The 27925-nt window shown below is 37.5% G+C and overlaps 1 protein-coding gene across 1 annotated transcript in view; it reads left to right on the plus strand.

Moving 5' to 3' along the window:
• Positions 1-21002, plus strand: part of HPSE (heparanase) — a 34074-nt gene extending 13072 nt beyond the window's left edge. Inside the window, exons 3-12 of the mRNA XM_060011665.1 lie at positions 225-350; positions 5035-5208; positions 7283-7451; positions 7762-7809; positions 8315-8408; positions 8853-8959; positions 10085-10199; positions 13076-13194; positions 14372-14518; positions 19397-21002. Coding sequence (XP_059867648.1) covers positions 225-350; positions 5035-5208; positions 7283-7451; positions 7762-7809; positions 8315-8408; positions 8853-8959; positions 10085-10199; positions 13076-13194; positions 14372-14518; positions 19397-19556 — 1259 coding nt within the window. The 3' untranslated portion in view covers positions 19557-21002. The remainder of the gene's footprint in view (positions 1-224; positions 351-5034; positions 5209-7282; positions 7452-7761; positions 7810-8314; positions 8409-8852; positions 8960-10084; positions 10200-13075; positions 13195-14371; positions 14519-19396) is intronic.
• The last annotated feature ends 6923 nt before the right edge of the window (positions 21003-27925 follow it).

Genomic DNA, 27925 nt, shown 5'->3' on the forward strand with positions numbered 1-27925 from the left:
TGTTTCTTCAGAAACCTGCCCTTTGGCTGTTTTTTTTGTGGTAATTGATTAGCCAGCAAATTTGACATGTATAGCAGAATATATCCTTCTCTGATGTTACACTTAACAACCAGAAACTCAATTATCCTGCTTTAGTCACATAAATAGCTAACTAAATAAGTGTATGGGATTTCAACCGTGTCACTGTGAAAATAGATTCTCTAAATTTTTTACTCCATTTGCAGATATTTGCGAATCTGGATCCGTCCCTTCTGATGTGGAGAGGAGGTTGAAGTTGGAATGGCCCTTCCAGGAGCAATTGCTACTCAGAGAACAGTATCAGAAAAAGTTCAGGAACAGTACCTACTCAAGTAAGAAATGAAAGGTATCCTGCAAGTGTCCCAGCCCCCAAAATATTTGGATGGCTTGAACTTGGGCTTGAATCTAATAAGCCCTATAGCAGTTACGTAAAGCTGCATAATCCTCAAATGTTAGCAAGAGTTAATGGGCAATCTTCAACCCCAAACTTCTGTTTTTTACTTTTCTTCTCCTGACTTTGCCTACTAGCCACAGAGTGAAATATAGAATCATTCATTCACAAGCTAATAATGACCTTTACTGCTCTGAAGAACTAGGAAGTCAAGGAAGACATGGATATACTCCTTGTGTAAAAGTAAAATATGAAAGTGTGAAGAGTAAAACGTGAAACCATTCACACCTCATTGTGCATTCTGTTTCCCCTCCAAGAAGCAGCCACTGCCCTGCCAGTGATGTGTTGTGTATCACTGGCAGGGCAGCTTTCTCATTTTCTTTCCTCTGTGGGTTTGAAAACACAGGACTAGCTCAACTAACCAGGAATTTATTTCCATTCATGGAAACACTTTTCCAGTGTTTAAATGGGATGATGTCATGCAGGGCTTTACCACAAACAACTGAAACAAGCAATCCTTATCTAACTATGAAATATATTTTTATCCAAAAGTTGATGTTTTATACCCAACTAAGGAATGATGTTGCCCCAGATCTCAGTTAAGAAAGTAACCTGCTTAGATACGCTACAACTGTCTTCTTTTGGCTTTTGAAAAATAAATGATCTTGAAGTTAATTTGGGTTAGTCAACATTTCTAAGAGTACATTATTGACAGTAAATTATTTCTTTGTAAGATTTTACTATACACTACCTAGATTCCAGTGTGTACAATGGATTTTTTATTTTTATATTTTTTATTTATAAGGTAAGGGAAAAAGTAACACATAAGAAATCAGAAAATATGTTATATGCTAATAGAAAATGTGGTCCTCTAAATTAATTTTTGCATTTTAAAGCAGAGGGCAGAGGGGAGCTATGCTAATGGTTTAATAACATGATCTATGGTTGAACAGAATTTGGCAGGACAGAGCCTTCTCAGATCCCATTAAAGGGATAACAGAAGTCCAAGAGACCCACAGCAGGAAGGCCTTATTTGTAATTAATCATCTGAAATAAGCCTGCTAGGAGAAGACCCTATGGTATTAGGTAATCTATAGCTTTATACTTTTTTTCTTGGTCATCTTAAACATATGCCAATTTACCTTAATTTTTTAAATTAATTATTTATTTTTGGCTGTGTTGGATCTTTGTTGCTGTGCGTGGGCTTTCCCCAGTTGCGGCGAGCTGGGCTACTCTTCGTTGCAGTGGCAGGCTTCTCTTTGTGGTGGCTTCTTTTGTTGTGGAGCACGGGCTCTAGGCACGTGGGCTTCAGTAGTTGTGGCTCATGGGCTTAGTTGCTCTGTGGCATGTGGTATCTTCCCAGACCAGGGCTTGAACCCGTGTCTCCTGCATTGGCAGGTGGATTCTTAACCACTGCACCACCAGGGAAGTCCTAAATTTTTCTTTAAAAATGTTTGCTACCTCACATGATCTTTTTGGAACCAAGATGGTAGGTTTTCAACACCTTTTTCCTGCCTTTGGGATCAGGGCCTTCATAGCTTCTGCACCAGGGGAAAGCCCTTCTTTTACTAACTATGTAGCTGGGTCAGTATAATTCCAGCCGCCCTACTGGCAATGCTAAAATGTATAACAAATACAGATAGATAATTTGTATTTGGAAATATTTGACTTCTGATTTGAAATTTTCTATTTTAATCTGCATGTATTAGAAACATATAGATAGAAATCTATGGGACTTCCCTGGTGGTCCAGTGGTTAAGACTTCGCCTTCCAGTGCAGCGGGTATGGGTTTGATCCCTGGTTGGAGAGCTAAGATCCCACATGCCTCATGGCCAAAAAACCAAAACGTAAAACAGAAGCAATATTGTAACAAATTCAATAAAGACTTTAAAAGTGGTCCACATTAAAAAAGTCTTAAAAAAAATAAATCTACTGCGTTTGGTCTGGGCACCAGCTCATTATAGGGTTATCTAAGAAGCCAATAGGTGTCTCTACACATGGCTCTGCATCCGTGGCTAAGGTTGGTAATGCCTGAGTAACATCGTATGATGCGACATCATATGATGGAAGAGATAACAAAAGTCTATTGTGTTAATTGCTTAATGGCCTGCACCTTTAAAACAGGTGTCCTAGAAGATATAGGTGAATTTTCTAAATACAGGACCCATTGGATGGTATGTTTCACTTAACTAGAAAATGACAAAAACATTTGTCATGAGAATATAGATTCACACTGCAAACCTGTCTGGGCAGGAAAAGGAAGCAATGTTACAGGTATAATGTTGAGTGTGACTACAGAAAGGAGGACTCCCTTATTAAAATAATAATATTTAATAAGCTAATCCTTTTTTCTCCTTCTTCTCCACCTTTCTTCCTCATCATCCCACTCCCACACTGGATGCTGGACACATTTATGTAAACAAAAATGGTATAATAGTCAGTGCCAATGTATAATGTGTCATTTAGATTGTCTTCATTCCAGGGGTCTTTCCACCCTTTCATACGGTAAGAGATAAGAGATTGGATAATGACTGGGAATTGGATAATTATCTGTGAGTTTTCTTATTTTGAGGAGGGAATAGGCTGGGTGGGTTTTATTTTTAAGAGTGGATTTTAACTCAGTAATATACAGCCCTTATTCTAGGAGATGTTACTGTTACAGAGGGCATATAATAGAATTTCAAGCTACTTAAATTCAAAGTGTTTTTGGAAAAATGTGGAAATAGAGGAAGAGTAAGGAATGAGCTGAATAAATACTCAAAAATGAAAACATTCTATGTTTCTTGAAAATGCCATAATCCTTGTAGAAGGTCTAGGCAATAATAGTGCTTTATATCTGTAAGAGTTTTTTATGGCTTACAAAGGGTTTTCACATGTGCTATTTCAACTTGGTTTTGTGAGGTAGATGGATGATGGTACTAGTTCCAGGATTGTAGATCTGTAGCCAGGGCTCATGCAAGTAAAGGGATCACTCCTGATCATTCAGTCTATAAGTGGGATAGTGGGGCTGGGAGCTCAGATCTATGATTCCTGATTTAGGACACTTTCTACAACATGATTAGCAGTATATGTCTAAAAGATAACTGTGACTAGGACAGTCACAGGGCCTTTATTACAGGCTCTATTACTGTGGCACTGTCACCAAATAGCTATGTGATATTGGGCAAAGCACTTTATTTCTTTGGGTGTCAGTTTCCTCATAGAAAAATGAGGGTGGAGGTTTGGGGAGGACTCCATAATCCCAAAGTCCCATGCTGTCCTCCACTGTGGCCCTAAGATCCCAGGAACAGGCTAGGACTCAGAGAGCTTTTCAGACCCCAATGTCTGTAACACCTTAATGATAGGCAGCAGGTTTGTGGAAGTGGGTGACACAGAAAATATCAAAAACACCTAAAATAGCTTGCTAGTGTTGTTACCGCCCCTCAGCCGTTATGTGCAGTATTAAACCTAGGGTTTCACTGCTCTGGTAATCCAAGTAGTTCAGGCTGAAGACTTAGAAACAGAGCCACTTTGAAGGAGAAAGGGTGTAAGTTTGCCAGATAGATAGAGATTTTTTTTTTAAACTAGGGAAGTGAATTTCTGTTTAATAGATAACTCTAAATATACATTAAGATCACCAGATCTATGCAGGTAATAACTGATTTAAACACTCAAAAATACTTTCTGCCACTCTCAAAAAGAGATTATAGGCTAGCTAATGGTTAAAAAGCTGAGTTCAAAAGTTCCAAAGCTTTAATAACTCCTTAGTGACTCAATTTTTTTCATAGCACATCTAGCCCAAAAGAAATACCTGAGAGTTTCAATTAAGCTGTTAGGTCCGAACAACCTAATAGTAACAGTTCTCATCATGTCCAACAGATGTTGATGCATTCCCTTGCAAATTTAAAAGATCCTGCAGTGCCCCTGTGAGTAAGGTTGCCTGGTCAAATTTTAATTTCAAATAAACAATAATTTCTTTGCTGTATTTCTCAAATAATACACATGACATACACTAAAAATTATTCATTATTTATCTGAAGTTCAAATTTAGCTAGATGTCCTGTATTTTTATTTGCTAAACCGTACCAGTGGATTCACTCCCCAGAGTGCCTTGGCGCAGAGTTTGGAAACCACAGCCCTAGGCCAATTTTTTAATGTAAAATTCCATTTATTTTGAATTAATGAATTATATACATGAATTTTTCAAAAACTTTAAAAAAATGTAATCAAAGTTACCAAGTTATTTTGTGACTGAGTTTATGAGTGGAGATATTTAGATTATGAAGTGTGGGGTTTGTGTTGACTAATGAAAATCTGGCCTGTGCATGTTGAGCCCTGAGCCGTACACTGCAGTTTCCCCAGTTCACCTGAGGTCACTTGAACAAAACCCAAGTGCCAGACCAAAGCCTCTGGTACCTTCCATAGGACTTGATTCAACAGCTGAAGCAAATAAAGTAATATATATATATTTTTTTAATTTGCCAGTCCAATTTTGTTGACACATTCATAATTATAAGCACTCATTGGAATTCCTTCCATTTAACAACAGAAATAGCAATTCATTATGAGGAACAAATCTGGAGGCCTTCATCACTTCGGCACTCTGGTGCTGACCTAACCACGAAATGGTAACATTTTTCTTTTAGGAAGCTCAGTGGATATGCTGTATACTTTTGCCAGTTGCTCAGGACTGGACCTGATCTTTGGTCTAAATGCATTACTACGAACTGCAGATTTGCACTGGAACAGTTCCAATGCTCAGTTACTCCTGGACTACTGCTCTTCCAAGAGTTATAACATTTCTTGGGAACTAGGCAATGGTAAGTGCTCCCCTGCCCCTGCCCGGGGAACATTTCAATAATAAGGAGATTCCCCCACTTTGGCATTATTTGTTCCTATCTATGACCTTCTTTTTAATAATAGCAAACATGCTTTTTGCCTTGGAATATTTGTGTAAGTGCTCAGTGGTGTGAGTTTGGAATTACTTGTGGCAGAAAACTCCTTATGTATCCCAGAACCTATCGTTAATCCCAGTTTATGTTACATTTGAGCACTTCCACAGCTCCCTGATTCCCTTGAGATCTTCAGGGTCACCTAGACCTCTTATGCTTGGCAGGTTGGACTCAAGCAGTTTGCTTTTACCTTTCCAGTCCTTCCTCTGTTCTCAACTTGTCAATCTCAGCAACCCCAACCCAACACTCATAATGGGTTCAAGCTAGAAGTTCTGGTACAGAGTCTTACCTGGGTCAAGCTCTTGATTGTCTCCTTTGTCATTCTTTTATTGTAAGGAACTTATAAACTGTAACTAAAGTGCTAGTGATTAGCCACATTCATTCAAACATATTTACAATGCTTTGTTCACACATCAGCCGATGGAACTGAAGATAAAATGGGAAGTGAGATGTAGTAATATGATGAGCACATACTATATTCCAGGCACTGTTCTGAGCATTTAATAAGTATTAGCTTATTTTATCTTTATAATTGCCCCGAGGTGAACACAATTATGACATTCATTTCATAGATGACAAAAGAGGCACAAAAATTTTAGCTCAATAGCTGTGTGATGCTGGGCAATTATCAGTGAGAGGAATCTTACAGGAGTTAGGATTTGAACCCAGGCAGTCTGGCTCTAGTAGGAGGTCCCTGCTCTCTTGAGACTTCTGTTCTAGAGGTAGGGAGGCAGACCAACCAGAAAGCAAGCAAAGAAGTGATACATGTCTATAGTGGTATGTATTATAATAAAGTCTAGCAGCAGATTTTGGGATTGGGTTACTGAGGATAACTGGCAAGTTGAAGCACTGAAAACAGAATAAAAGGAAGGGTCAAGGCAACCATATCTTAGTTAGATGCTGAACAACTTTACTGCAGCAACTATGTGAATAATAGGTCATCTGAACCCATCCTTACCCATCTCTGTACATCTCACCTTCCCTACTTTTCTACCCTACCCATCCCCAGCTCCTGCTCTTCAGAGTAAGATAAAAGAGTGTCATCATGTGCCCCTCTTCCCCGGGCCCCATTTTGCAAAGGGAAGGTCTGGTTTCCGGGGTGAAGGAGAAGAGTAAGGCAATTTGGGAAGTAGATTGGACACTTTCCATGCCTCCCTCCCCTCCCTTCAGCTTTGCTACTTCCAGACTCACATGCACATATAATTTGCACTTATAATTCTCAGTAAGACTTTTTTTTTTAATAAATTTATTTATTTACTTTTGGCTGTGTTAGGTCTTCGTTGCTCTGCACGGGCTTTCTCTAGTTGCAGCGAGCAGGGGCTACTCTTCTTTGCAGTGTGCGGGCTTCTCATTGTGGTGGCTTCATTTGTTGCAGAGTACAGGCTCTAGGCGTGCAGGCTTCAGTAGTTGTGGCTCGTGGGCTCTAGAGCGCAGGCTCAGTAGTTGTGGCGCACGGGCTTAGTTGCTCCGCGGCATGTGGGATCTTCCTGGACCAGGGCTCGAACCCATGTCCCTGCATTGGCAGGTGTATTCTTAACCACTGCGCCACTAGGGAAGCCACTAGGGAAGCCCCTCAGGAAGACTTTTAATTACATTGTAGAAATAGGTTTTTAAATGTCTTCTCCCACACAATCTTTTTTTTTAAGTAAATTAGGTTATTAAATACTGAATACAGACTATTTCCTAAATATCCACTAGTTTAATGTCCCAATTATTAATTTCCAACTGTTTTATTACCCCCAATACTTCATTTATATAACTTATATTTTTATTTTCCTGGAATATCTTCTTTATAACTGGAGATTTTACTTTCCTTGACTTTGGATTCTAAGTTTTTGTAATATGAAAAATGCTCTGTTGCTTTTATATGCTGCTTTTATGTTTGCTTTTAAATAAAAAATTTTCTAGGTAAGCAATTATTTTGTGAATTGCTGTCTTTCAGAACCTAACAGTTTCCGGAAGAAGGCTGGTATTTTCATCGATGGATTGCAGTTAGGAGAAGATTTTATGGAGTTGCATAAACTTCTAGGAAAATCTGCTTTCAAAAATGCAAAACTCTATGGTCCTGATGTTGGCCAGCCTCGAGGAAAGACTGTTAAGATGCTGAAGAGGTAAGAGCTAGAGGAAGCAGAACCACTTTTCTTAAATATAATATTTTCTTTGGTGGAGAATCCTCAATAAACCACCTGTTATTAAACAATTTGTTGCCTGACTAGAAGGTTTACCAAAAGAGGAAACATTGACTGGCTCAGAATACCAAAGATTTGGGGGCAAATGGCACCTGTGATAAAATTTGTATCAGAATTAGGAAGTTTGTGTTGCTTTATCCTAAAGTAGTAACCAGCCTATTTCTAGGGAAGACAAGTGCATTTATTGTTCATATAAAGATTAAGTGATAACATAATAGATTTTTTTTTCTAGTTTCCTGAAGGCTGGGGGAGAAGTGATTGATTCAGTTACATGGCATCAGTAAGTATGTCTCCTACTGTTTATACTGAGAAAGTAAAGCTAGCTTTACTTATTACCTAGTTTTCAAAAAATTGTTTTCATTTAATTGCTAATTGACTTTATAGTTCCCAATAAGAAATGGTCTCAAGCAGCATTGTACTAGGATCTTAACATTAATAAAACAGAAATTTAAACTTGTTTTAAGTAACGTGGTAGTTTCTACAAGATCAAGGCACACTATTGTTTAAGTCATGGAATAGATGTAGCTAATAGTAGCTAAAACTAATATGCTTGCCAAAGAATGGGCAACCCACAAATACCTGCATTTGTGACTATGTTTTCTCAAGACAGAATAAGTGGTCCCCTTCCATCTTGTTCTCTCCTTAGTAGAACTTCTGCTTTTTTTTTTTTTTTTTAATAGCACAGGGGTGGGAAGAAGTAGAAAGGAGGGCAAGGGCGGCCAATTAACTTAAAAGCAGAAAGTAAAGTTTGTTACTTTTTCCTGAATATTTTCTGAATAATTTAGCTACTACTTGAATGGGCGAATTGCTACCAAAGAAGATTTTCTGAACCCTGATGTACTGGACACTTTTATTTCATCTGTGCAAAAAATTTTCCAGGTAATAGTCTTCTTATTCTTTTTAATGTAAAACCAGAGTCCTTATTTTGTAGTCTAGCTAGTCCTAAATTCTACAGGTATATAAATTTACATGTTTTTCCAATTTTAGAGAGCAGGCACTAGGTCTTATTCACCTTCAGTTCCCCTTAGTATCGGGTCTCACCCATGTATGTTGATTGGAAATTAAAAATACTTCCAATGGCCTTTTGGTAGAGTGAACTCTCAGAGTCCATAAGAAAAGAAAGGGATTATTTACATTCCTTCCACACCTAGTATTCCAATAAAAGGTAATTTCCCAAGACCTAAATGACCGCGAAAATATTTTGTAACTATACTGAACGGATGGATCTGGGAATGCAAGGTTTTGAATATTGAATAATCTTCAGCACCATATTTGGTCAGCTTGTTTGCAATTACTGTGGAGACTTTTCTGTTCCATACATAGGCTGTTGAGGAGACCAGACCCCACAAGAAGGTTTGGTTAGGAGAGACCAGCTCTGCATATGGGGGTGGAGCGCCCTTGCTGTCCAACACCTTTGCTGCTGGCTTTATGTGAGTGAATTTGCACTTGTCTCAGGGACCAGATAGCATTCTCCTGTTCTTCTGTTCAGTTGAAATAACTCGTCAGACAAAAATCTGGTCAAAGACAGTTTCCGTGGCTGAGCTCCAAAGTTTGTGCCAGATTTTGCAAGAAAATGATTTACTAAAGTTGGTTGGACATCTTTAACATGTGCCCAAATTAATCACTGTATGAATGAACTGCTTTAGAAGTTTTGTTCCTTAATTATGGCCCATAAATATGTCAAGCATTCCTTTCTCTAAAGAAATACATTGTAAAAGAGTGCATCAAGAGCCTTGACTCTGAGAAGGATTCTGAGTACATGTAGCTCTATTCATAGATTTCCAAGAAGTTTCGAGCCTGAAAGTATGAGGTCGCACCCGAGGGGCTACCAATGAATTTAAAGATTTACTAAATCACCCCCTTATCCAAGCACCACAAACTTGATTGCTTTAAAACCAACTGCTTTACTTACATTTCATAACTCAGTTAACACTCTTAGTCTATAGTTCTACATGCTCATATTGAGCTTTATTCTCTTTCCTCTCCTATCCTCATTCTTTTAAGCCCCGACTAGAAGACACATCCCTTATGCTTGTGGAGGCATGAGGAGGAGAGGAAAGAAAGGAGATGTGTGTTTTGCCACTGACTGAACACGGCGGGGGAGGAAGTGTCCATAAAAGCTTAGGGGTGATTCTACTTATTTCACATTTTAGTGCTGCTGGCCACCAGCAATCCTTTCTTCAGACCTCACATGGAAATGCGGGTGGGGAGGCAGTGGGTGGAAGTGGGAAGGGCGGGTTTGGATCCCACAGGACGGAGAATAAGTCTATAAGTGTGGGCATTTGTCAACTCTGCTTTGTAGATGTTGTCCTACCCTGATAGGGACTCCTATAGCATATTAATAGTCTTCTAGGATTTGTTATCATGCAGAAGTGTGAGAACATGTGAAGTGAAGGATAGTCTCTACTTCATCTGAATGCCTTATTGATAATACTACTTTTCTGGCTTCCTGTCAATTCCTCCCACACGGAGGAATAAATCAGAATAGTGTATAGTTAAAACCGAGTTATTTTGTTTTCCAAATCTGAAGAAAGCTTGGCCTCACTCTGTTGCAGGTGGCTGGATAAATTGGGCCTGTCAGCCAGAATGGGCATAGAAGTGGTGATGAGGCAAGTGTTCTTTGGAGCTGGAAACTACCATTTAGTGGATGAAAATTTTGAACCTTTGCCTGTAAGTGACCATTATTTTCCTATTATCGTGAGTAGGTTAGAGTATACTAAGGGCCCCCTGTATTAAACTTTTATAAATAGTCAATTCTCTCAATAAATTCAATGCTCTCAATAAGTAGCCAAACCATAGACAGATGAATTAGAAGAAACCTTAGAGATCACTCATTCTAACCTTTTTGTGTCTCAAGAAATTGAGACCCAGAAATAATGTTTTTAATGTGGGTTATTTGGGGCATGTTGTGGGATTTTTTTAAAAAGGAGTAATTTGAAATTTTTTGACTTCAATTTTATAAGATAAACTTGAATCAAATGTTTTGCCAAGTAAATCAAAGTTAAAATTGCCTGTAGTATCCAAAGTTTCAAAATTTTTTGTCATGAAATCATAATTTATTTAACTTAAAATAAGCTAGTACCATGTATTTGTTTAAAAATATCACCATACGATTGGCTATTTTGTTAATAATCTTCAAGATATTTATGAGTAAAGTCTCATTTCCACCCTACCTCCAACTACATCTGGTACTAAATCAGGAAATATAGCCTTTCTATCTAAAAAGCCACCTGGAAGATATATATATCTAAAAGTTGGGATAGCATAGGTATAGCCTGAGAAGTATGACCTTGATTTTTATAGTCTAAAATAGCATTTGAGAATATCTATTTTCTAAGAATAATTCCTAAGGGAATTGCTTGAAATTGTAGGAAAGCTAAGAAAGTCTGCAAAAAGCACATGCCAAAATATAAGCTAGGCTTTTGTGGTTTGTAGATAGATTTCCCCCCAAAATTGCTTTTAGTCTATAGTGGTCCAAATTCATGGAGCACACTGTTCATAACCTAAAAAATTTTTTTAGCAAAATGTCTTTGCACAAAATGGAATCTATCTTCCCCAAGTATATTATGAGTAATTTATAAAATGAGTTAAACCAAACGTGATCATTTCATTAGACAAATATCCAAAATCTACTACTGGCCCCTTCTTAAATGGACATTGAACAAGGAAGAGAAATAAACAGTTTCTTCACAATTTGCTTTGAGTCCAATGCCTAGAAATTAGCCAGCTTATCCTGTCACTCTTTGTAAGTAGTACCAGCTATTTATGATGTTATCTAAAGCTTCTCAGCCAAACATAAACTTTTGGCTTAAGAATTCTTTGTATATGTGCTAAATATACTTCCTCCTCAAGGTGCACAAGTCAGCTAGAAAAACTTGCAAGAGTAAATGGTACCTTTGACATCTGCAGAATCCCAGGGAATTCGCAAAACAGTCCTGGAAGGTGGCAAGGAAGGTATCTTAGATCCATTTTTCAAATGAGGAAGTTCAAATTGAGATGAACTTGTGTGATTTGCTAGAGGTCACACAGCTGTCTCATTGTTACTCTAAAGAATCCTGTACAAATCCTGGCTCTGAGCCTGCTTCCTTTCTACCCCAAGTCATGGAACCATGCTACGTCTCCTTTGAAAACATTTAATTGATTCTCTTCTTGTCTCCAGTAAGAATTTTGAAGTTGAGCAGAGAAACAAAAGCTGTTTGCCTGTTGAGTCTACCTTACCCAAACTCAAGAAGGAAGGGTTGGGGTATATATATATATTGAGTGGATTTAAAAAAAAAACAAAACTTTTTATTATGAAAATTTTCAAAGTAGAGAGAAAAGTATATGAAGCCCTAATGTTGTTTAATCCATAATTGTACCCACTCTTTACCTCCCACCTACTGGATTACTTCTAAGCAAATCTCAGGTATACCACTTTATCCATAAGTATTTCAGTATGTATCTCCTTTGTAAAAATATAACAAAATATAATTATCATACTTTAAAATATGAACAATAATTTCTCAGTATCATTAAATATTTAATCAGTGTTTCACATTTTCCTTATTGTCACAAATGGTTTTTTTTTTGGTTTTTTTGTTTCTTATTAGTCATCCATTTTATACACATCAGTGTATACCTGTCAATCCCAATCTCCCAATTCATCACACCACCACCCCACCCCCCAGTCACAAAAGTTTTTAATTGTTGGTTTATTCACATCAGAACCCAAACAAGGTCCATATATTGTATTTATTATATCTCTTAAGTCTGTTAATCTTTAAGTTCTCTCTCCCTCTCTTTTTTTTGTCCCTTGGAATTTATTAAGAAACCAGATAATGTTATATAGTGTTTCCCACATTATGGATTTTGCTAAATTTATTTCTGTGGTATCATTTAGCATGTTCCTCTGTCCCCTGTATTTCCTGTAAACTGGTAGCTAGACCCAGAGGCTTGATTTTTGTGGGGTTTTTTGTTTTGCAAGAATTCTTCATAGGTGATAGTGTGTGCTTCCATCAAGAGACACATAATGTCTGATTGTCTCTTTTCTTGACCTTGATAGCTAGTCATGGTCACTGCCTAATGCACTGCCTTATTGGGCAGGGGTTGGGGGTTTATAAGGTTTCAGAGGAAATTGTTTTAGTCTCTTAAACAGAAGTTTTATTTTTAAAACTTGGCTTTGTGTGTGTGTGTGTGTGTGTGTGTGTGTGTGTGTGTATGTGAGTGTGTGTGTCTATATCTAAAAGTTTTGCTTTGAGCTTTGAATTCTTGGATGATTGACAACAAAGAATATTTAGACTGTCTCTGAGCAATGAGTTACATCCTTGAGATTTATCTCCTAGCACTCTGAATTGTGGAAGTGTAGTCGTCCAGTGATAAAAAGCAGCAAACAAGATATTGCCCTCAGATTCGTGGTGGTAATGCAGACCAAAAGATGAATCCTTTTAAAATAGCTCTAGGATAACAGTCACACTCTTTGTAGGATAACTATTTTCTTGACACTGTTTTTGTTAAAGAGTAAGTAAAGATTTATTTTTGTCCCTCTCCTCCCCAATCACTACAACTAGGATTATTGGCTCTCTCTTCTGTTCAAGAAACTGGTGGGCACCAATGTGTTAATGGCAAGTGTGAAAGGTCCAGACAGAAACAAACTTCGAGTATACCTTCATTGCACAAACATCAACCAGTAAGTGTGTAAGATGCCCTTTACCAATCAACAAGTTTTAATTAGTAAGCACACAACTTCCTACTCTAACACACTGTTGTCTTCTATCTATAGTGTGGGTCTAAGGTGTGTCATTGTTCTTCATTTCTTTTCATTCTTATAGTGATATGGTGCCAGAGTCTAGCTAAAAAAATGAAAAAAAAAAAAAGGTTAAACATAGGCATTTGCAGTCCAGCAAAGATTTGTACAATGATTTAATTATCACAATCGATAATGAAACTATATCCTGAATTTAAATAAATAATGATACAAATGAAGCACATAAAACCAATTTTGTATGAATGATTAATCAATTGAATGGCTATGAATGAATAAAATATGAATATGAACTCATATGAATGAATAATTACATGAATATACTTATCCCTTTGCATCATATCTGATTAATAAAGAAGAATAATTAAAATGACACCAATAACAACAATAACACTCATGTTTTCAAAAGTTTCAACCCAGTTTCTGGAGTTGAGAGGCCATAGAGACTTTTGTAGTCCAGTACTCTGGCCTTAGGTAGGAAAAATGTTCCTAAGTCTGAGATTTTTCTCTTTTTAGTTTCAGTCTGTCTTTCCTAATAGAATAATATTAAAATGCTAATTCTAGCTACAAAAGCTACATACTGTTTCCAGTTTCAGTGAGTGGAAACTCTGTTTCTGGGTAGTGAGCCCCATTAGGAATAAGTGGGGGAATGGTTTAGGTGGAAAAATTCTGAAAAGTGTCAGTAGATTTAATTTTCTTATTTGTTTCAGTCTTTTCATAAGGTTAGGAAAAGCCTGGGTTTATATGGTTTATATTAGGAATTCACATGAACCCTGAAAATTTCCATTTTACCATTTAACTTCCCTATGTTTGAATGCATATGGGCTGACTGGCTTCCTCACAACGCAGCCTAGCAAAGCAGCAAAGATCTCAAAGTGCTAAAGCCCAGAAAATGGCAGTGTGAACAGCAATATTTTTATCATGTTTTCAAAATAGGACCACATTAGTAGCCTAATATTATCATAAATGGAAGGATACAAAGAGGGCCCATCATCACTATAGATACTAATACTTAGTATTGTCCATGACTATATTTTTAATCAACTATTCAATTGCTTAAATTAGATAAATATTTTTATTGAGTTAATCCATTTGCTTTTAGCCCAAGGTATAAAGAAGGAGATATAACTCTGTATGCCTTAAACCTCCATAATGTCACCAAGCGCTTGCAGTTACCACATCACTTACTTGACAAGCAAGTGGACAAATACCTCATAAAACCTTCAGGACCCAATGGCTTATTTTCCAAGTGAGTAATTTTCTTGGTTCATTTCAAACTTTCACCAAAAGTGAATTTTATTGGTGTTTGTCAGAATACCATGTGTTGATAGGGAGCAAAAAAAAAAAAAAAGTCAACTATTTCAAGTTCTAACAATTCTTAATATTCAGGAAGTTACATATGAATACATGCTAATACAAGTGTGATTCATTCAGAGAGTCCAAAGCGGAAGAATGGGACCACAAACTAGCAGTTATCTCAGGGAAATGTTTTCATTTCAGAGCAACTTGATATATCAAGATCCACTCAATGCATTTAGATTATTTGCTCCAAAAAGACATAATTCTTGGTAACACAGTCACTAAAACAAAAATACCTATATGTAATTGCTATATAAAGGCATAGGAGTTGTTGTAAAATATTATATGGTGCGAGCTGGGTGTGAGTCTCTTATGGTATCAGAGTAGTGTTTTTATTGGTTAGAGTAAGAAAAAAGTGGTCAGAAATGTGCCTTTTAGGTGAATTATTTAAAGTTGGTTCTAATACATTTTAGTTATAAAAGCCTGTCATTGACTATGTCTTACAAAAGCCTGTAATCCAACAGAATACCCAAGAATGACCGTAAGCCTTTAAGAGTTAGGCACACAAACATTGTAAGATTTCTGTCTAATATGTATTGGAAGGAGACTTCCCCCATGGTCCAGTGGTTAAGACTCCATGCTCCCAAATCAGGGGGTACGGGTTCAATCCCTAGTCAGGGAACTAAAAATCCCACAAGCTGTGCGGTGCAGCCAAAAAAATTAATTAATTAAAATAAAAATTCATTGTGTGTTGGAAGGGGCTCTTTCCATCATGGCTATTCTCACATTAAAGCATAAAAAATTGAGATTACAAAATTCTTACTACCTCCTCGCATCTTTGCAAATGCTCTATGAGTGATGTTTTCAGTGACAGCCTCAGAACCTGAAAAAGTACCATAAACATGCTTTCTCCAAAGTCCTATCCCCCATAGACAAGCATTATTAACACTGGGTACCATTACTTTTTTTCCCTGTCCTTTATTTTACTATAACTGTAATCATACAACCTCTAATAGGAAAAAGTGAAGGGGAACCCACAAGTTTCCCAAAGTATCTTTCCATATATAGCCTTTGCAGTCTTCTAAATGGGCTGCATTTTTTTTTTTTTTTTTTTTTTTTTTTTTTGCATTACGCGGGCCTCTCGCTGTTGTGGCCACAGGCTCCAGACGCGCAGGCTTAGCAGCCATGGCTCACGGGCCTAGCTGCTCCGCGGCATGTGGGATCTTCCCGGACCGGGGCACGAACCCATGTCCCCTGCATTGGCAGGCGGACTCTCAACCACTGCGCCACCAGGGAAGCCCCGCTGCATGTTTTATAAAATGCCATGGTTTACTTATTTTCCTACTGTTTAAACCTTTTTTTTTTCCCTATTGTAAATAATGTATATTTGGATAACAGATACTTTTCTCTATTTGGGTTTTGACCCTTTTTGAAGTGGCTATTTTTTGCATATTTCTGTCTGAGGCTGATAAGAGAAAAGCTTTTCTGAAGTCGTTGAATAATAGTTGCAGAATTAGAAGTGTTTTAAGAGATCATTTTAGATGGGTATCTAAGGCCATTCAGCTCTGTTTGATTCCTCCTCTGTTGGATCTCGCAGCCTCTGCTGGCGACTGCTCTCTGTGGCAAGGATAAAGTGAGCCTCTAAGCCTTTCATCTGCTGCTCTTAGTTCTATTCTCTAGAACGGAGGATGGAAACTATACCTCATGCCTGTGGACAAGTGGGTTTAGAGGATTTTTTTTTTCTCTTTTTCTGCTAGGGGAGGTTGGCATACATTCTGTGTTAATTTTTATTTTTAATTAGTTGTCAATGTTGTAAAAATTGACAACTACTAAAGTATCTGGATTTCTAGCTTTTCTTTGAAAATAGGTGCTCTGGCAGCTCTGGGATGTTTTCCCAATTCGATGGAGTTGAACTGGGGTTGTTTACTTTAGACAGGTCGTTCATCTTTCTGTGCTCCTTAGTCCCTACGTGACCCTGCTGTGTCTTAAACCTGTCCTACTGCACTGGCACACGTAACTTCCTTGGCCCTTGAGGACATTTGAGTTTGCTACTGTTAATCTGGAACAATGCTGAATACCTCCTTTTCTCCAGAATAACTCTCAAATATTTGAAGGACAATTGGACTGTCTTCTCTCCAGGCTGAATATGCCCAATTTCTTCAATGATTCTTCTCTTTGCTATATTTACCAGACCCTGTTGCATTCTTATCACGTTTCATGCTTTATACTTGGAAAATTGGTGAAATTGTGCATAATGTTTTATTACCCTAAGTTCTCTTTGATGAGTATATATTACTTATATTTTTCCCTCTTTAAAATGTTGCAAAAGCATCGCAGATAAGTTTAATGAGTGCACAGTCTGCACACTTGCTCACGCTAATGACCTCAGAGGGTTAAATAATAATCACCTTTAAAAAATTATTTTTTACTTGAATAACTTGTATAGTTCCCATAGAAGGCCCTGCATAGTAAGTTTTTAATAAATATTTAAAGTGAATATATGTTAACATAAAAACAGTATTTTATAGTTATCTCAGATAAATTTTGCCCAGCATCGCCAATTTTGCCAAATCTGTTGCTTGCTAATTCCTTCTAGCTCTATTTATCTGAAACGTGACAAGCATGTCTTCTATTTCTTGTCATCATGTTACTGACTTAAAAATATAAAACAAGATACTACCCTCAAAAAAAGCCCTACCCTCATTGCCCAGCCTGATGAGGAAATATTCTGCGCGCTTTAAGCTTACACTCAGTATATTGATAGCATCCTTTAGCTATATTTATAGGTGATTAAACAGTATAGCCAGATGGATTATCTTGCCCATGCTTCATCATCTTAACCCAGAGCAGTATTAATTTACAATGATCAGACTTACCTTTAAACTCTGTGGCCTCTCCTAAAGCATTTCTGAGACTTTTTTGTGTACCCTTGTAATGGTCTTCAATTTCATGCAGAAGAGGTCTTACTACCACCATCTAGAGGTGTTTTCAAGGCCTATTTTTGTCTGTGGTTTCCTGATGGTGGTCATGGCGTTTCCTCCCACACCCCATCCAGGAACTGCTGTGATATAGGTGCTAAGATAAAGCTTGGGTGCATGTGGGCTGAGTGTAACAGCTATGCAGGCTTATAGCCTCCAGCACAGCCATGGTTATCTTATCACATCTTTAGGCACAGAGCCCAGAGCTGGGCATTTAACCAAGGTTAAATGGAAACCAGTTTTTCTGCTGACTGATACTTAGGATAGAGTGTGAGAGATCTTTAAAAATGAAAACTTTAGGGGCTTCCCTGGTGGCGCAGTGGTTGAGAGTCCGCCTGCCGATGCAGGGGACACGGGTTCGTGCCCCGGTCCGGGAAGATCCCACATGCCGCGGAGCGGCTGGGCCCGTGAGCCATGGCCGCTGAGCCTGCGCGTCCGGAGCCTGTGCTCCGCAACGGGAGAGGCCACAAGAGTGAGAGGCCCGCGTACCACAAAAAAAAAAAAAAAAAAGAAAAGAAAACTTTATAATAATGTTAAATTGGAAACAATCAAATGTCTAACATTAGACAATTAAGTAAATAAACTAATATGCTCATACAACTGAATCTTGTGCAGCCATTAAAATGATGTAGTGGATGAATGTTTAATGGTGTGAACAAATGTTAGGCTGTGTTACAGGAAAAAGAATCAACTTTTAAGAGACTATATACTGTATGCTCATTTTTGTCTAAATGAAAACATGTATGTACATACATACATAGAAAAGAGATGAATAAATATACATCAAAATCTTAAAAATGGTTATGATGAGTTAACAGGTTGCTTTTGTTATATTTATCTGAATAATAATGATGATGATAGATAATACTTTTACAGTGCTTACTATATACAAGGTACTGTTACATGTATTATATACATGACATAGATAAACTCTGACAGTAATCTAAATTTTCAACAATAAAAAACTTTTTTCATATATAAAAATTTCATAATGTAAAAAGCATTTAAGAAAAAGATAATAGAGATAAAAGCATCATTTGGAATTATGGAAGTAACTATCAGCAGAACTAAAAGCAGACTAAAGCTTTTCTTCATAAGCTCTTGTTTATATGAGATTTATTGCTGTAAGCATGTACTAATTTGACTTAAATAATAATAAATATGCATAAGAAATAATACTTGTCCTTAATTTTTTTTCCATTTTTTGACTCAGTTTTGATTTTAAATTCCAACAGTGAGATGCAAAGAAAACATAATTTTTTTGGAATCTGTGGTTTAGCTAAACAAAATCATTTTTGCTTCACCACAGCAATATACATTCTACCAAAATAGCTTAACAATTTAAGAAAATGAATGCATACCTCCTGGGAAAAGGGGAGTAAGAGGGTTTATGGACATAGTTATAAATGGGAAATTGACTGTCATTTTGTATGTTAAATTCATGAAATTCACACTCCATTCTATATATTTGCTTTATATAAAAATGTTTTCAGTTTCTTACCATCCAAAAAAATGCTGCAGATCCAGAAGTATGTCATCTTCGTTCTTTTTATAACTCCATCATCTTGCCTAGTATGGGTTACATGTGTTCCATTTTCTGTAAAGGGCCAGATAGTAAATATTTGGGGCTTTGCAGGCCATATGGTTTCTGTCACAACTGCTCAACTCTACCAGTGCAGCTTAAAGACCATCTAGGTCAAATATTTAACTGACATAGTGTTCAAATACAAATTATATAATATAAACTGCCACAGAAAAATTTTTTGGTCTTAAAAAGATCTCATGACTTTTATAGAGTAGGTGGAAGACACACAACTTGGCTAACTTGGACGTATCTTTCCCCTTTGCAGATCTGTCCAGCTCAATGGTCAAACTCTGAAGATGGTGGATGACCAAACCCTGCCAGCTTTGACAGAAAAACCTCTCCGCCCAGGAAGTTCACTGGGCCTGCCAGCTCTCTCATATGGATTTTTTGTGATAAGAAATGCCAAAGTTGCTGCTTGCATCTGAAAATGAAAGACATATACTAGCCCAGAGACTGAATTTTTCAAGTGCATTGATAAGAGGAAAGCAAAACTCAGGCTGTAGGAAGGCAAGCAGATGAACTGGTGACTGCTTTAGGGCCACTAGGACACTCTCAGCGCTAGCTTAGCACAGTATTTTGTTCTAAGTAGACCACTGTTAATAGTAATAGCTAGTTCCAAACACTATGTTTGTATTCTGCATGTACTATTTTTATTTAAGATTATTAAAAATGTATATAAATACTCCCAATACAGCCAGGGGGCAAGTAAGTGAAGGATATATTATTAGTTTTAAGAAAGTGTTTAGTTGTTTTTATTTTAAAAAAAAAACAGTTATTAGAAGATTGTCAGATTCTTTCCTCCATATGCTTTCCTCCCATAGGGCTGCTGTCAGAAAAAGTTTACTACCACAACCTTCAAATCATCTATAAAAGAGAGACAATCTTTTTGCAGCTTAACAGAGAGCTAAATTCAGCTGCTGCTTCACTTCCCTCTGTTCTGTTTGTCTCTGTCAGCAATACTGTGTGAGAGGACAGATGGTTAGATGTGATAGCACAAAAAAAAAAAAAGACGATTAATGGCAATTTGGAGGGAAGGGATTATGTAAACTTCAAATGAAATAAAAACTGACTGTAAGTGAAATTGATTTACCAAGAGGAGAAAATTTAATTCAATACATTGTAAGCATCTGTTAATGTTTACCTTTAATCTACCTTAAATTCTTGTTTTAGTTGGCTGCAAGTAACAGAAATTGATTCCAATGGCTTTGATTGATTCCAATGGCATTGATTCCAATGGCTTAAACCACCACACATTAATAATCCCACATAACAAGAAGTTCAAGTAGGGTGAGCTCCACTGCTCAGTATGTCATCAAGGAATCGGTTTCATTCCATCTCTCTGCTCTGTCACCTTTAGTATTGGCTTCATTCTCAAGCTGGTTTCACTATGGCTGTAGCTATTCCATGGGCCCATTCAGACCTGGCAGCAGCCAGAGAAAGAAGATGAGCAATTTTTTCTGTCTCCTTCATAGACTTTTGAAGGACCCTTTCTCAGAGGTTCTCTCAGCAAAACTCTCCTCATGCCTCCTCGTGTCATGGTCGCATGGCCATTCTCCCCAGTCACTGCCACCATCAATGAGATTCCTCCAATTGTCTCCTAATAATCTTTTGGAATGGAGAGGGTGTTGGGAAGTCTATAACACTGACCACTACTGTTCTGTGCTTTTATCAGTAACAGAATGTATTATTTGCTCCTGTGTCTTAATTCTTAGAAATATAATTCTCCTTATATTTATGCCTGCTATGAATATTGTCATCAATTAAGTACATTTATAAGGAACTAAAGCTGAAACTTAAAGTTTGGATGCTTTAATATCCTTAAATTTTATATGTAAGTAATTTTTATATTTTCACATTTGAAATAAAGTAACTTTTATAACCTCAATATTGCATGATTATTCTGTTTTTTAATTTATTTACTTATTTTTGGCTGTGTTGGGTCTTCGTTGCTGCGCATTGGCTTTCTCTAGTTGTGGCGAGCAGGGGCCACTCTTCGTTGCGGCACGCGGGCCTCTCACTGCGGCGGCTTCTGTTGTTGTGGAGCACGGGCTCTAGGCGCGCAGGCTTCAGTAGTTGTGGCTCGTGGGCTCTAGAGCTCAGGCTCAGTTGTAGCACGGGCTTAGTTGCTCCGCAGCATGTGGGGTCTTCCCGGACCAGGGATCAAGACCGTGTCCCCTGCATTGGTAGGCGGATTCTTAACCACTGCACCACCAGGGAAGTCCTTGATTATTCTTTCAATAAAGCTTAAGCCTACAGATCCCTTGTTTCCTTCACCACTTTATTTACACCTCCTACCTTTATTTGTCCTTTCAGCCTCCCCCATACCGACTTGACCTTGAAGAAAAGAGATCATCAGGCACAAACACGATTTCCTCCCTCATCATGTAGATTCAATCATGATCAGCGTTCGGTCCTATCTATTTTTCTTTTCCCTAACCCCTCCTTCACTTAATAAATTCAAGGCCCATTTTTTCACTTGTATTATTGTAATAATTTTCTAATTGTTCTTCCTGACTTTGCTTAAAATTCTTAAACTTTGCTTAAAGTTTGCTTAAAAATTAAAATGGCTCTCCATTTCCTATAGCATATAAGGTCCTCCATAACCTGGCACCTGCTGTTTTCTTCAGCCTCAATTCTTGCTACTTTCCCCATGAATTCTGCTCTCCACCCACACATCGGTTGAGCAGTCCAGACACACAGCCTCTTTTACCTTTTGCTCCTGTAACTTCGGTACTGCTCTTTCTGCTCTCCACCTGGACTCTTCTACCTCTCCTCTCTATGTGGCAAACTTTTATGTTTATTAAGACCCAGCTCAAACAGCAGTTTCAATGCCTCCCCTATCATTCAAGTAGCTTTAGTCATATTCTTTGCTCCTATAGCAGTTTGGACATTTACTGTGGCACTTATGATACATCTAAATTGTGTCCATATATCTTTCTAACTTGACTCTAAGCTTAAGAAAGAAGTTCAATATCTTAATCATCTTTGTATTCCCTATGCTTAGCACATTGGCACACAGTAGCCATTCAGATGTTTCCTTAATGACAGAGAAGAACGTTCAAATTTGAAACTAGCTTAGGTAGTTTGATTTTGAGTATACAGAAAAACTGAGTGATGTTTCAAACCTCAAAAAGTATTGCCTGATAACTTCAAAAAATTTTTTAAAAATTATCACTAGAAAGTTTTTACTGTGGTGGGTGGTTATATGAAGAACAGGGGCATAGTTATGTGAAGAAAGGAATGCTCTCAGTTGTATATTAATGAATATTAAATGCATTATTAATAAATAGGGTTTTTTTAACTTTTTTAGAGGAAGCTTCTTGCTTGTCACATTAGTGAGACTTTTTGAGCCCACATGATTTCATTAATTTATTTAATCAATCAAATATATTTATTTTCTGCAACTTATTATATTGGCTCAAAATTACATCTGTCTTTTAGTTTGGCCCTTGTGATTCACCTCATCTACACGATAATAGGAATTACCAACTCCTGCTGTGAAACTTGTATGTTCAGGGCTTGTCAGTTCTGTAATTGCACCCATTTTCTTTTTTAAAACTTCTGATGTGTCTCATCAACCTATTGAAACACCTCATGGTTGATAAGTCTTTTAATTATCCTTCTAACCAGAATTTTGATGACCAACCAAACTAACATAAATACCAATCTATTTTATCTGATAATGCAGTACAAAATCAAAGCAGTAGTATTCAAAATTAAACGGTAGTAGAATAAATAATTAGTTTCAACTGTAGAAGAAAATATTACCAATGATGTGCAGACCAACTTACGTACTGTGTGCCTTAGAAAAATATAGTGTGAACATTCCCATACTCACTCCATCCCTGGGTCAGAGATTTGTGGTTTTTTTCAAGGATAAGTTACTCCTGTCTTCTCCTTTTGCAATTTTATACCATTCTCAATTCTACAGACTTATAGGTTAGAAAGCCCTAGAGCAAGTTAGATACTTAAATATTTAAAAGTATTTTAAAAAAATCTTCCCTATCATTGTCATTAAACGCTGTTTCTTTTTTTATATAAATTTATTTATTTATTATTTATTTTTGACTGAATTGGGTCTTCATTGCATGTGGGCTTTCTCTAGTTGCAGTGAGCAGGGGCTGCTCTTCGTTGGGGTGTGCAGGCTTCTCATAGCAGTGGCTTCTCTTGCTGTGGAGCACGGGCTCTGGGCATGCAGGCTTCAGTAGTTGTGGAGCGTGGGCTCAGTAGTCGTGGCACACAGGCTTAGCTGCTCCGCAGCATGTGGGATCTTCCCGGACCAGGGCTCAAACCCGTGTCCCCTGCATTGGCAGGTAGATTCTTAACCACTGCACTACCAGGGAAGTCCAAACACTGTAAGTTTTTATAACACCTTTGATTTAAGTTAAATTTGTTCCTTACTTTTATATATTTGATGATAGTCACTAGTTTTTAAATTGGTTCTTAGGTTACTTTATTAAATGCAACTTAACATATTTATTTCAATTCCCATAGACCTTTGAAAGGACAATAATAAGGCTAGTTTTCTGATTCTGCAGCACTCCAAAATTAATAAGGCAAATTTGCATATTTAACATATTCTTCCTAACCACATTTTAAAAAAATTCTTATATATCTAATAAATCACACACAAATTTAGTAGATCAAGTTCCCTAAGCATTTCAACATCTTAACAAACAACAGTGATAGCAAACCTATATAAATACAATTTGTAGGGCTTCCCTGGTGGTGGGCAGACCTGTTCCGGGAAGATGCCAAATGCCGCGGAGCAACTAAGCCCGTGTGCCACAACCACTGAGCCTGCACTCTAGAGCCCACGAGCCACAACTACTGAGTCCGTGCACCACAACTACTGAAGTCCACGTGCCCTAAAGCCCGTGCTCCGCAACAAGAGAATCCACCACAATGAGAAGCCCGAGTACCGCAACGAAGAGTAGCCCCCACTCACTGCAACTAGAGCAAGCCGGCGTCCAGCGACGAAGACCCAACGCAGACAAAAATAAATAAATAAAATAAATTTATTTTTTAAAAAATACAATTTGTACAAAAATGTCATTTTCTCATGCCAAAACTACAAATTTACTCCTCTGGCCAGAGTTAATAGAATTACCAATTCAGGTCCGCTACACCAAGTACGGTAACAATTAGCTTTCGATTAGAGGGTCTATAGACAGGATATAGAACCACTAGTGTGTTGGGTTCCACCCCTTCCTATGCTTAAGTATCAGATGTTGGGGGTCATCTAAAGCAAAGGCTGAGACAAGGACTTGGGGTCCAGTAGTTTATTTGGGAGGTGATCTCAGGAAGCAGGTGTGAGACATCAGGGAGAGTGAGATGGAGGAGAAGGAAAAGCCAGTACTTAGGTTTGTTGCTGAATTTGCTGCAATAGGCAATGAGAACTCAGTTCCACCAGTACCACTGAGAAACATGGATGCCTTTCATAATTTTTCTCTTATTATTCTCATATTTCTTAGCAGCTATCATTTTATAATAATTTTCATAAAGAACACCAACTTCACATAAAATAATTTTAAGGCCTGAAGCATTATTGTTATTGATTCTACTATTTAAGCTCCAAAGGTACTTTTACACATTTATTTTTATTATTTATTTTATTAAAAATTTTTTTACTGGAGTATAATTGCTTTACAATGTTGTGTTAGTTTCTGCTGTACAATGAAGTGAATCAGCTATATGTATACATATATCCCCGCCTTCTTGGACCTCCCTCCCACCCCTCCCATCCCACCCATCTAGGTCTTCACATAGCACTGAGCTGAGCTGCCTGTGCTTTATAGCAAGTTCCCACTAGCTATCTATTTTAAACATGGTAGTGTATATATGTCAATCCTAACATCCCAATTCGCCCCACCCCTCCTTCCCCACCATGTTCACACGTCCTTTCTATACATCTGCATCTCTATTCCTGCCCTGCAAATAGGTTCATCTGTACCATTTTTCTACATTCCACATATATGCATTAATATACAATATTTATTTTTCTCTTTCTGACTTACTTAACTCTGTATGACAGTCTCTAGATCCATCCACATCTCTACATAAGTCCCAATTTCATTCCTTTTTATGGCTGAGTAATATTCCATTGTATATATGTACCACATCTTTATCCATTCATCTGTTGATGGACATTTAGTTTGTTTCTGTGTCCTGGCTATTGTAAATAGTGCTGCAATGAACATTGGAGTACATGTATCCTTTTGAATTATGGTTTTCTCAGGGTATACGCCCAGTAGTGGAATTGCTGGGTCATATGGTAGTTCTATTTTAAGTTTTTTAAGGAGCCTCCATACTGTTCTCCCTAGTTACTGTATCAATTTACATTCCCACCAACAGTGCCAGAGGGTTCTCTTTTCTCCACACCCTCTCCAGCATTTGTTGTTTGTAAATTTTGTGATGATGGCCATTCTGACCGATGTGAGGTGATACCTCATTATAGGTTTGAGTTGCATTTCTCTAATAATTAGTGATGTTGAGCATCTTTTCATGTGCCTCTTGGCCATCTGTATGTCTTCTTTGGAGAAATGTCTATTTGGGTCTTCTGCCCAATTTTTGATTGGGTTGTTTGTTTTTTAGATATTGAGCTCCATGAGCTATTTGTATATTTTGGAGATTAATCCTTTGTCCATTGCTTCGTTTGCAAATATTTTTCTCCCATTCTGAGGGTCGTCTTTTCATTTTGTTTACAGTTTCCTTTGCTGTGCAAAAGCTTTAAGTTTAATTAGGGCTGATTTGTTTATTTTTATTTTTATTTTCATTACTCTAGGAGGTGGGTCAAAAAAGATCTTGCTATGGTTTATGTCAAAGAGTGTTTTTCCTATGTTTTCCTCTAAGAGTTTTATAGTGTCTGATCTTACATTTAGGTCTTTAATCCATTCTGAGTTTATTTTTGTGTATGGTGTTAGAGAGTGTTCTAGTTTCATTCTTTTACATGTAGCTGTCCAGTTTTCCCAGCACCACTTGCTGAAGAGGCTGTCTTTTCTCCATTGTATATCCTTGCCTCCTTTGTCATAGATTAGTTGACCATAGGTGCATGGGTTTACCTCTGGGCTTTCTATTCTGTACCGTTGATCTATATTACTGTTTTTGTGCCAGTATCATACTGTTTTGATTACTGTAGCTTTGTAGTATAGTTTGAAGTTGGGGAGCCTGATTCCTCCAGCTCCGTTTTTCTTTCTCAAGATTGCTTTGGCTATTCGGGGTCTTTTGTGTTTCATTTTTAAAATTTAACATCCATTTTTGGAGTCAAATTATACTTTTTTGTAAAATGATACTTAAAAAGAAATCTAAAACAGCTCTAGGACTCAGCTCCAAAATCAGATGAAATATAGTAGAGAAGTAAAAATTGTTCTAAAGGTCAACTATTATGATGAATATAGAATTACTTAAAAAATATAAATCCGTAAAAATGAATGGTGCATATAGAGTGAAATGTCTGGTTGATTCATCATTTAAACAAATATTTGTGGAATAAAGAAATTTATTCACCATCCACTAGGTGTTATTTTCCTGTATTCGGCGGGTTTCTCCAGAGAGTTATGATTTATTTTAAAGAATTTGCTCATGGGATCATGGAGGCTGGCAAGTCCACAATCTGCAAGGTAAGCCAGCAGGCTGGTGACCCAGGAAAGAGCCATTGCAGTTCAAGTCTGAAGGCCATTTGCTGGCAGAATTCCTTCTCACTTGGGGGAGGTCAGTCTTTTGTTTTATTAGACATTCAAATGGTTGGACAAGGCTCACCCACATTATGGAGGGCAATTTTCTTTACTCAAAGTCCACCTTTTAAAATGTTATTCTCATCCAAAAACATCCTTATGAAAACATCCAGAATAATATTTGACCAAATATCTGAGCACCATAACTCAGCCAAGTTGACACATAAAATTTACCATCCTGGTTCCTATGGGTAATAAGTTTAAAAAAAATAAAGAGTCCCTTCTCCCAGGTACTCACAATCCAGATTGAGGGATGAGAGTGCTGCAGATATTTTAGAGATAATCCAGTCTCTGCTTTTTTCTAAAGAGTTTACAGCAGTTGAGTGCCTTGCCCAAGAGGCACTATACTGTATGCCTAGCAAGTACCTCAGCAATAAAGTCTAGAGGGGACCCTGAAAGTTGGGGTTCCACTCCACGTGACTGCTCTATTGTCCTATAAATTAAAACAGTGACATTTGAGTACTTCCCTCAGTCTCTTGTACATTTTAATTGGCCCACGTTTTTTTGGGAACCCATCACCTCAGGGCAGGGCCAGCATCATAGATATGATGTATGCAGTCCCTCAAAATCCTCCACTCAGAAAAACCTCGCACTTGGTTTAATGTCCTGCTATTGCCATTTTGAAAGTCTTAATAATTTTTGAACAAGGCACTCTGCATTTTCATTTGCACTGGGCCCCACAAGTTATGTAACTAGTCTATTCTCTGGGTACTGGGTAAAGAAAGAGTCACTGAACCTTCAAACCAGAAGTTCATATCCATCCAGTCTTCCCAGCAACTATATTCTCTGGTAGCTTTACTTCTGATCCCACTCTCTACCAATTTTTTAAACACTTACCTTCGTGCCTCTTTTTTTTTTAATTTTTTAATTTTACATTATTGATTTTTTCATACGGCAGGTTCTTATTAGTCATCAATTTTATACACATCACTGTATACATGTGAATCCCAATCTCCCAATTCATCCCACGCCCCCTACCCCCCACAGCTTTCCCCCCTTGATTTCCATACATTTGTTGTCTACATCTGTATATCAACTTCTGCCCTGCACACCGGTTCATC

The sequence above is a fragment of the Delphinus delphis genome, chromosome 5, assembly GCF_949987515.2.
Source record: "Delphinus delphis chromosome 5, mDelDel1.2, whole genome shotgun sequence".
In the NCBI taxonomy this organism is placed as follows: Eukaryota; Metazoa; Chordata; class Mammalia; order Artiodactyla; family Delphinidae; genus Delphinus; species Delphinus delphis.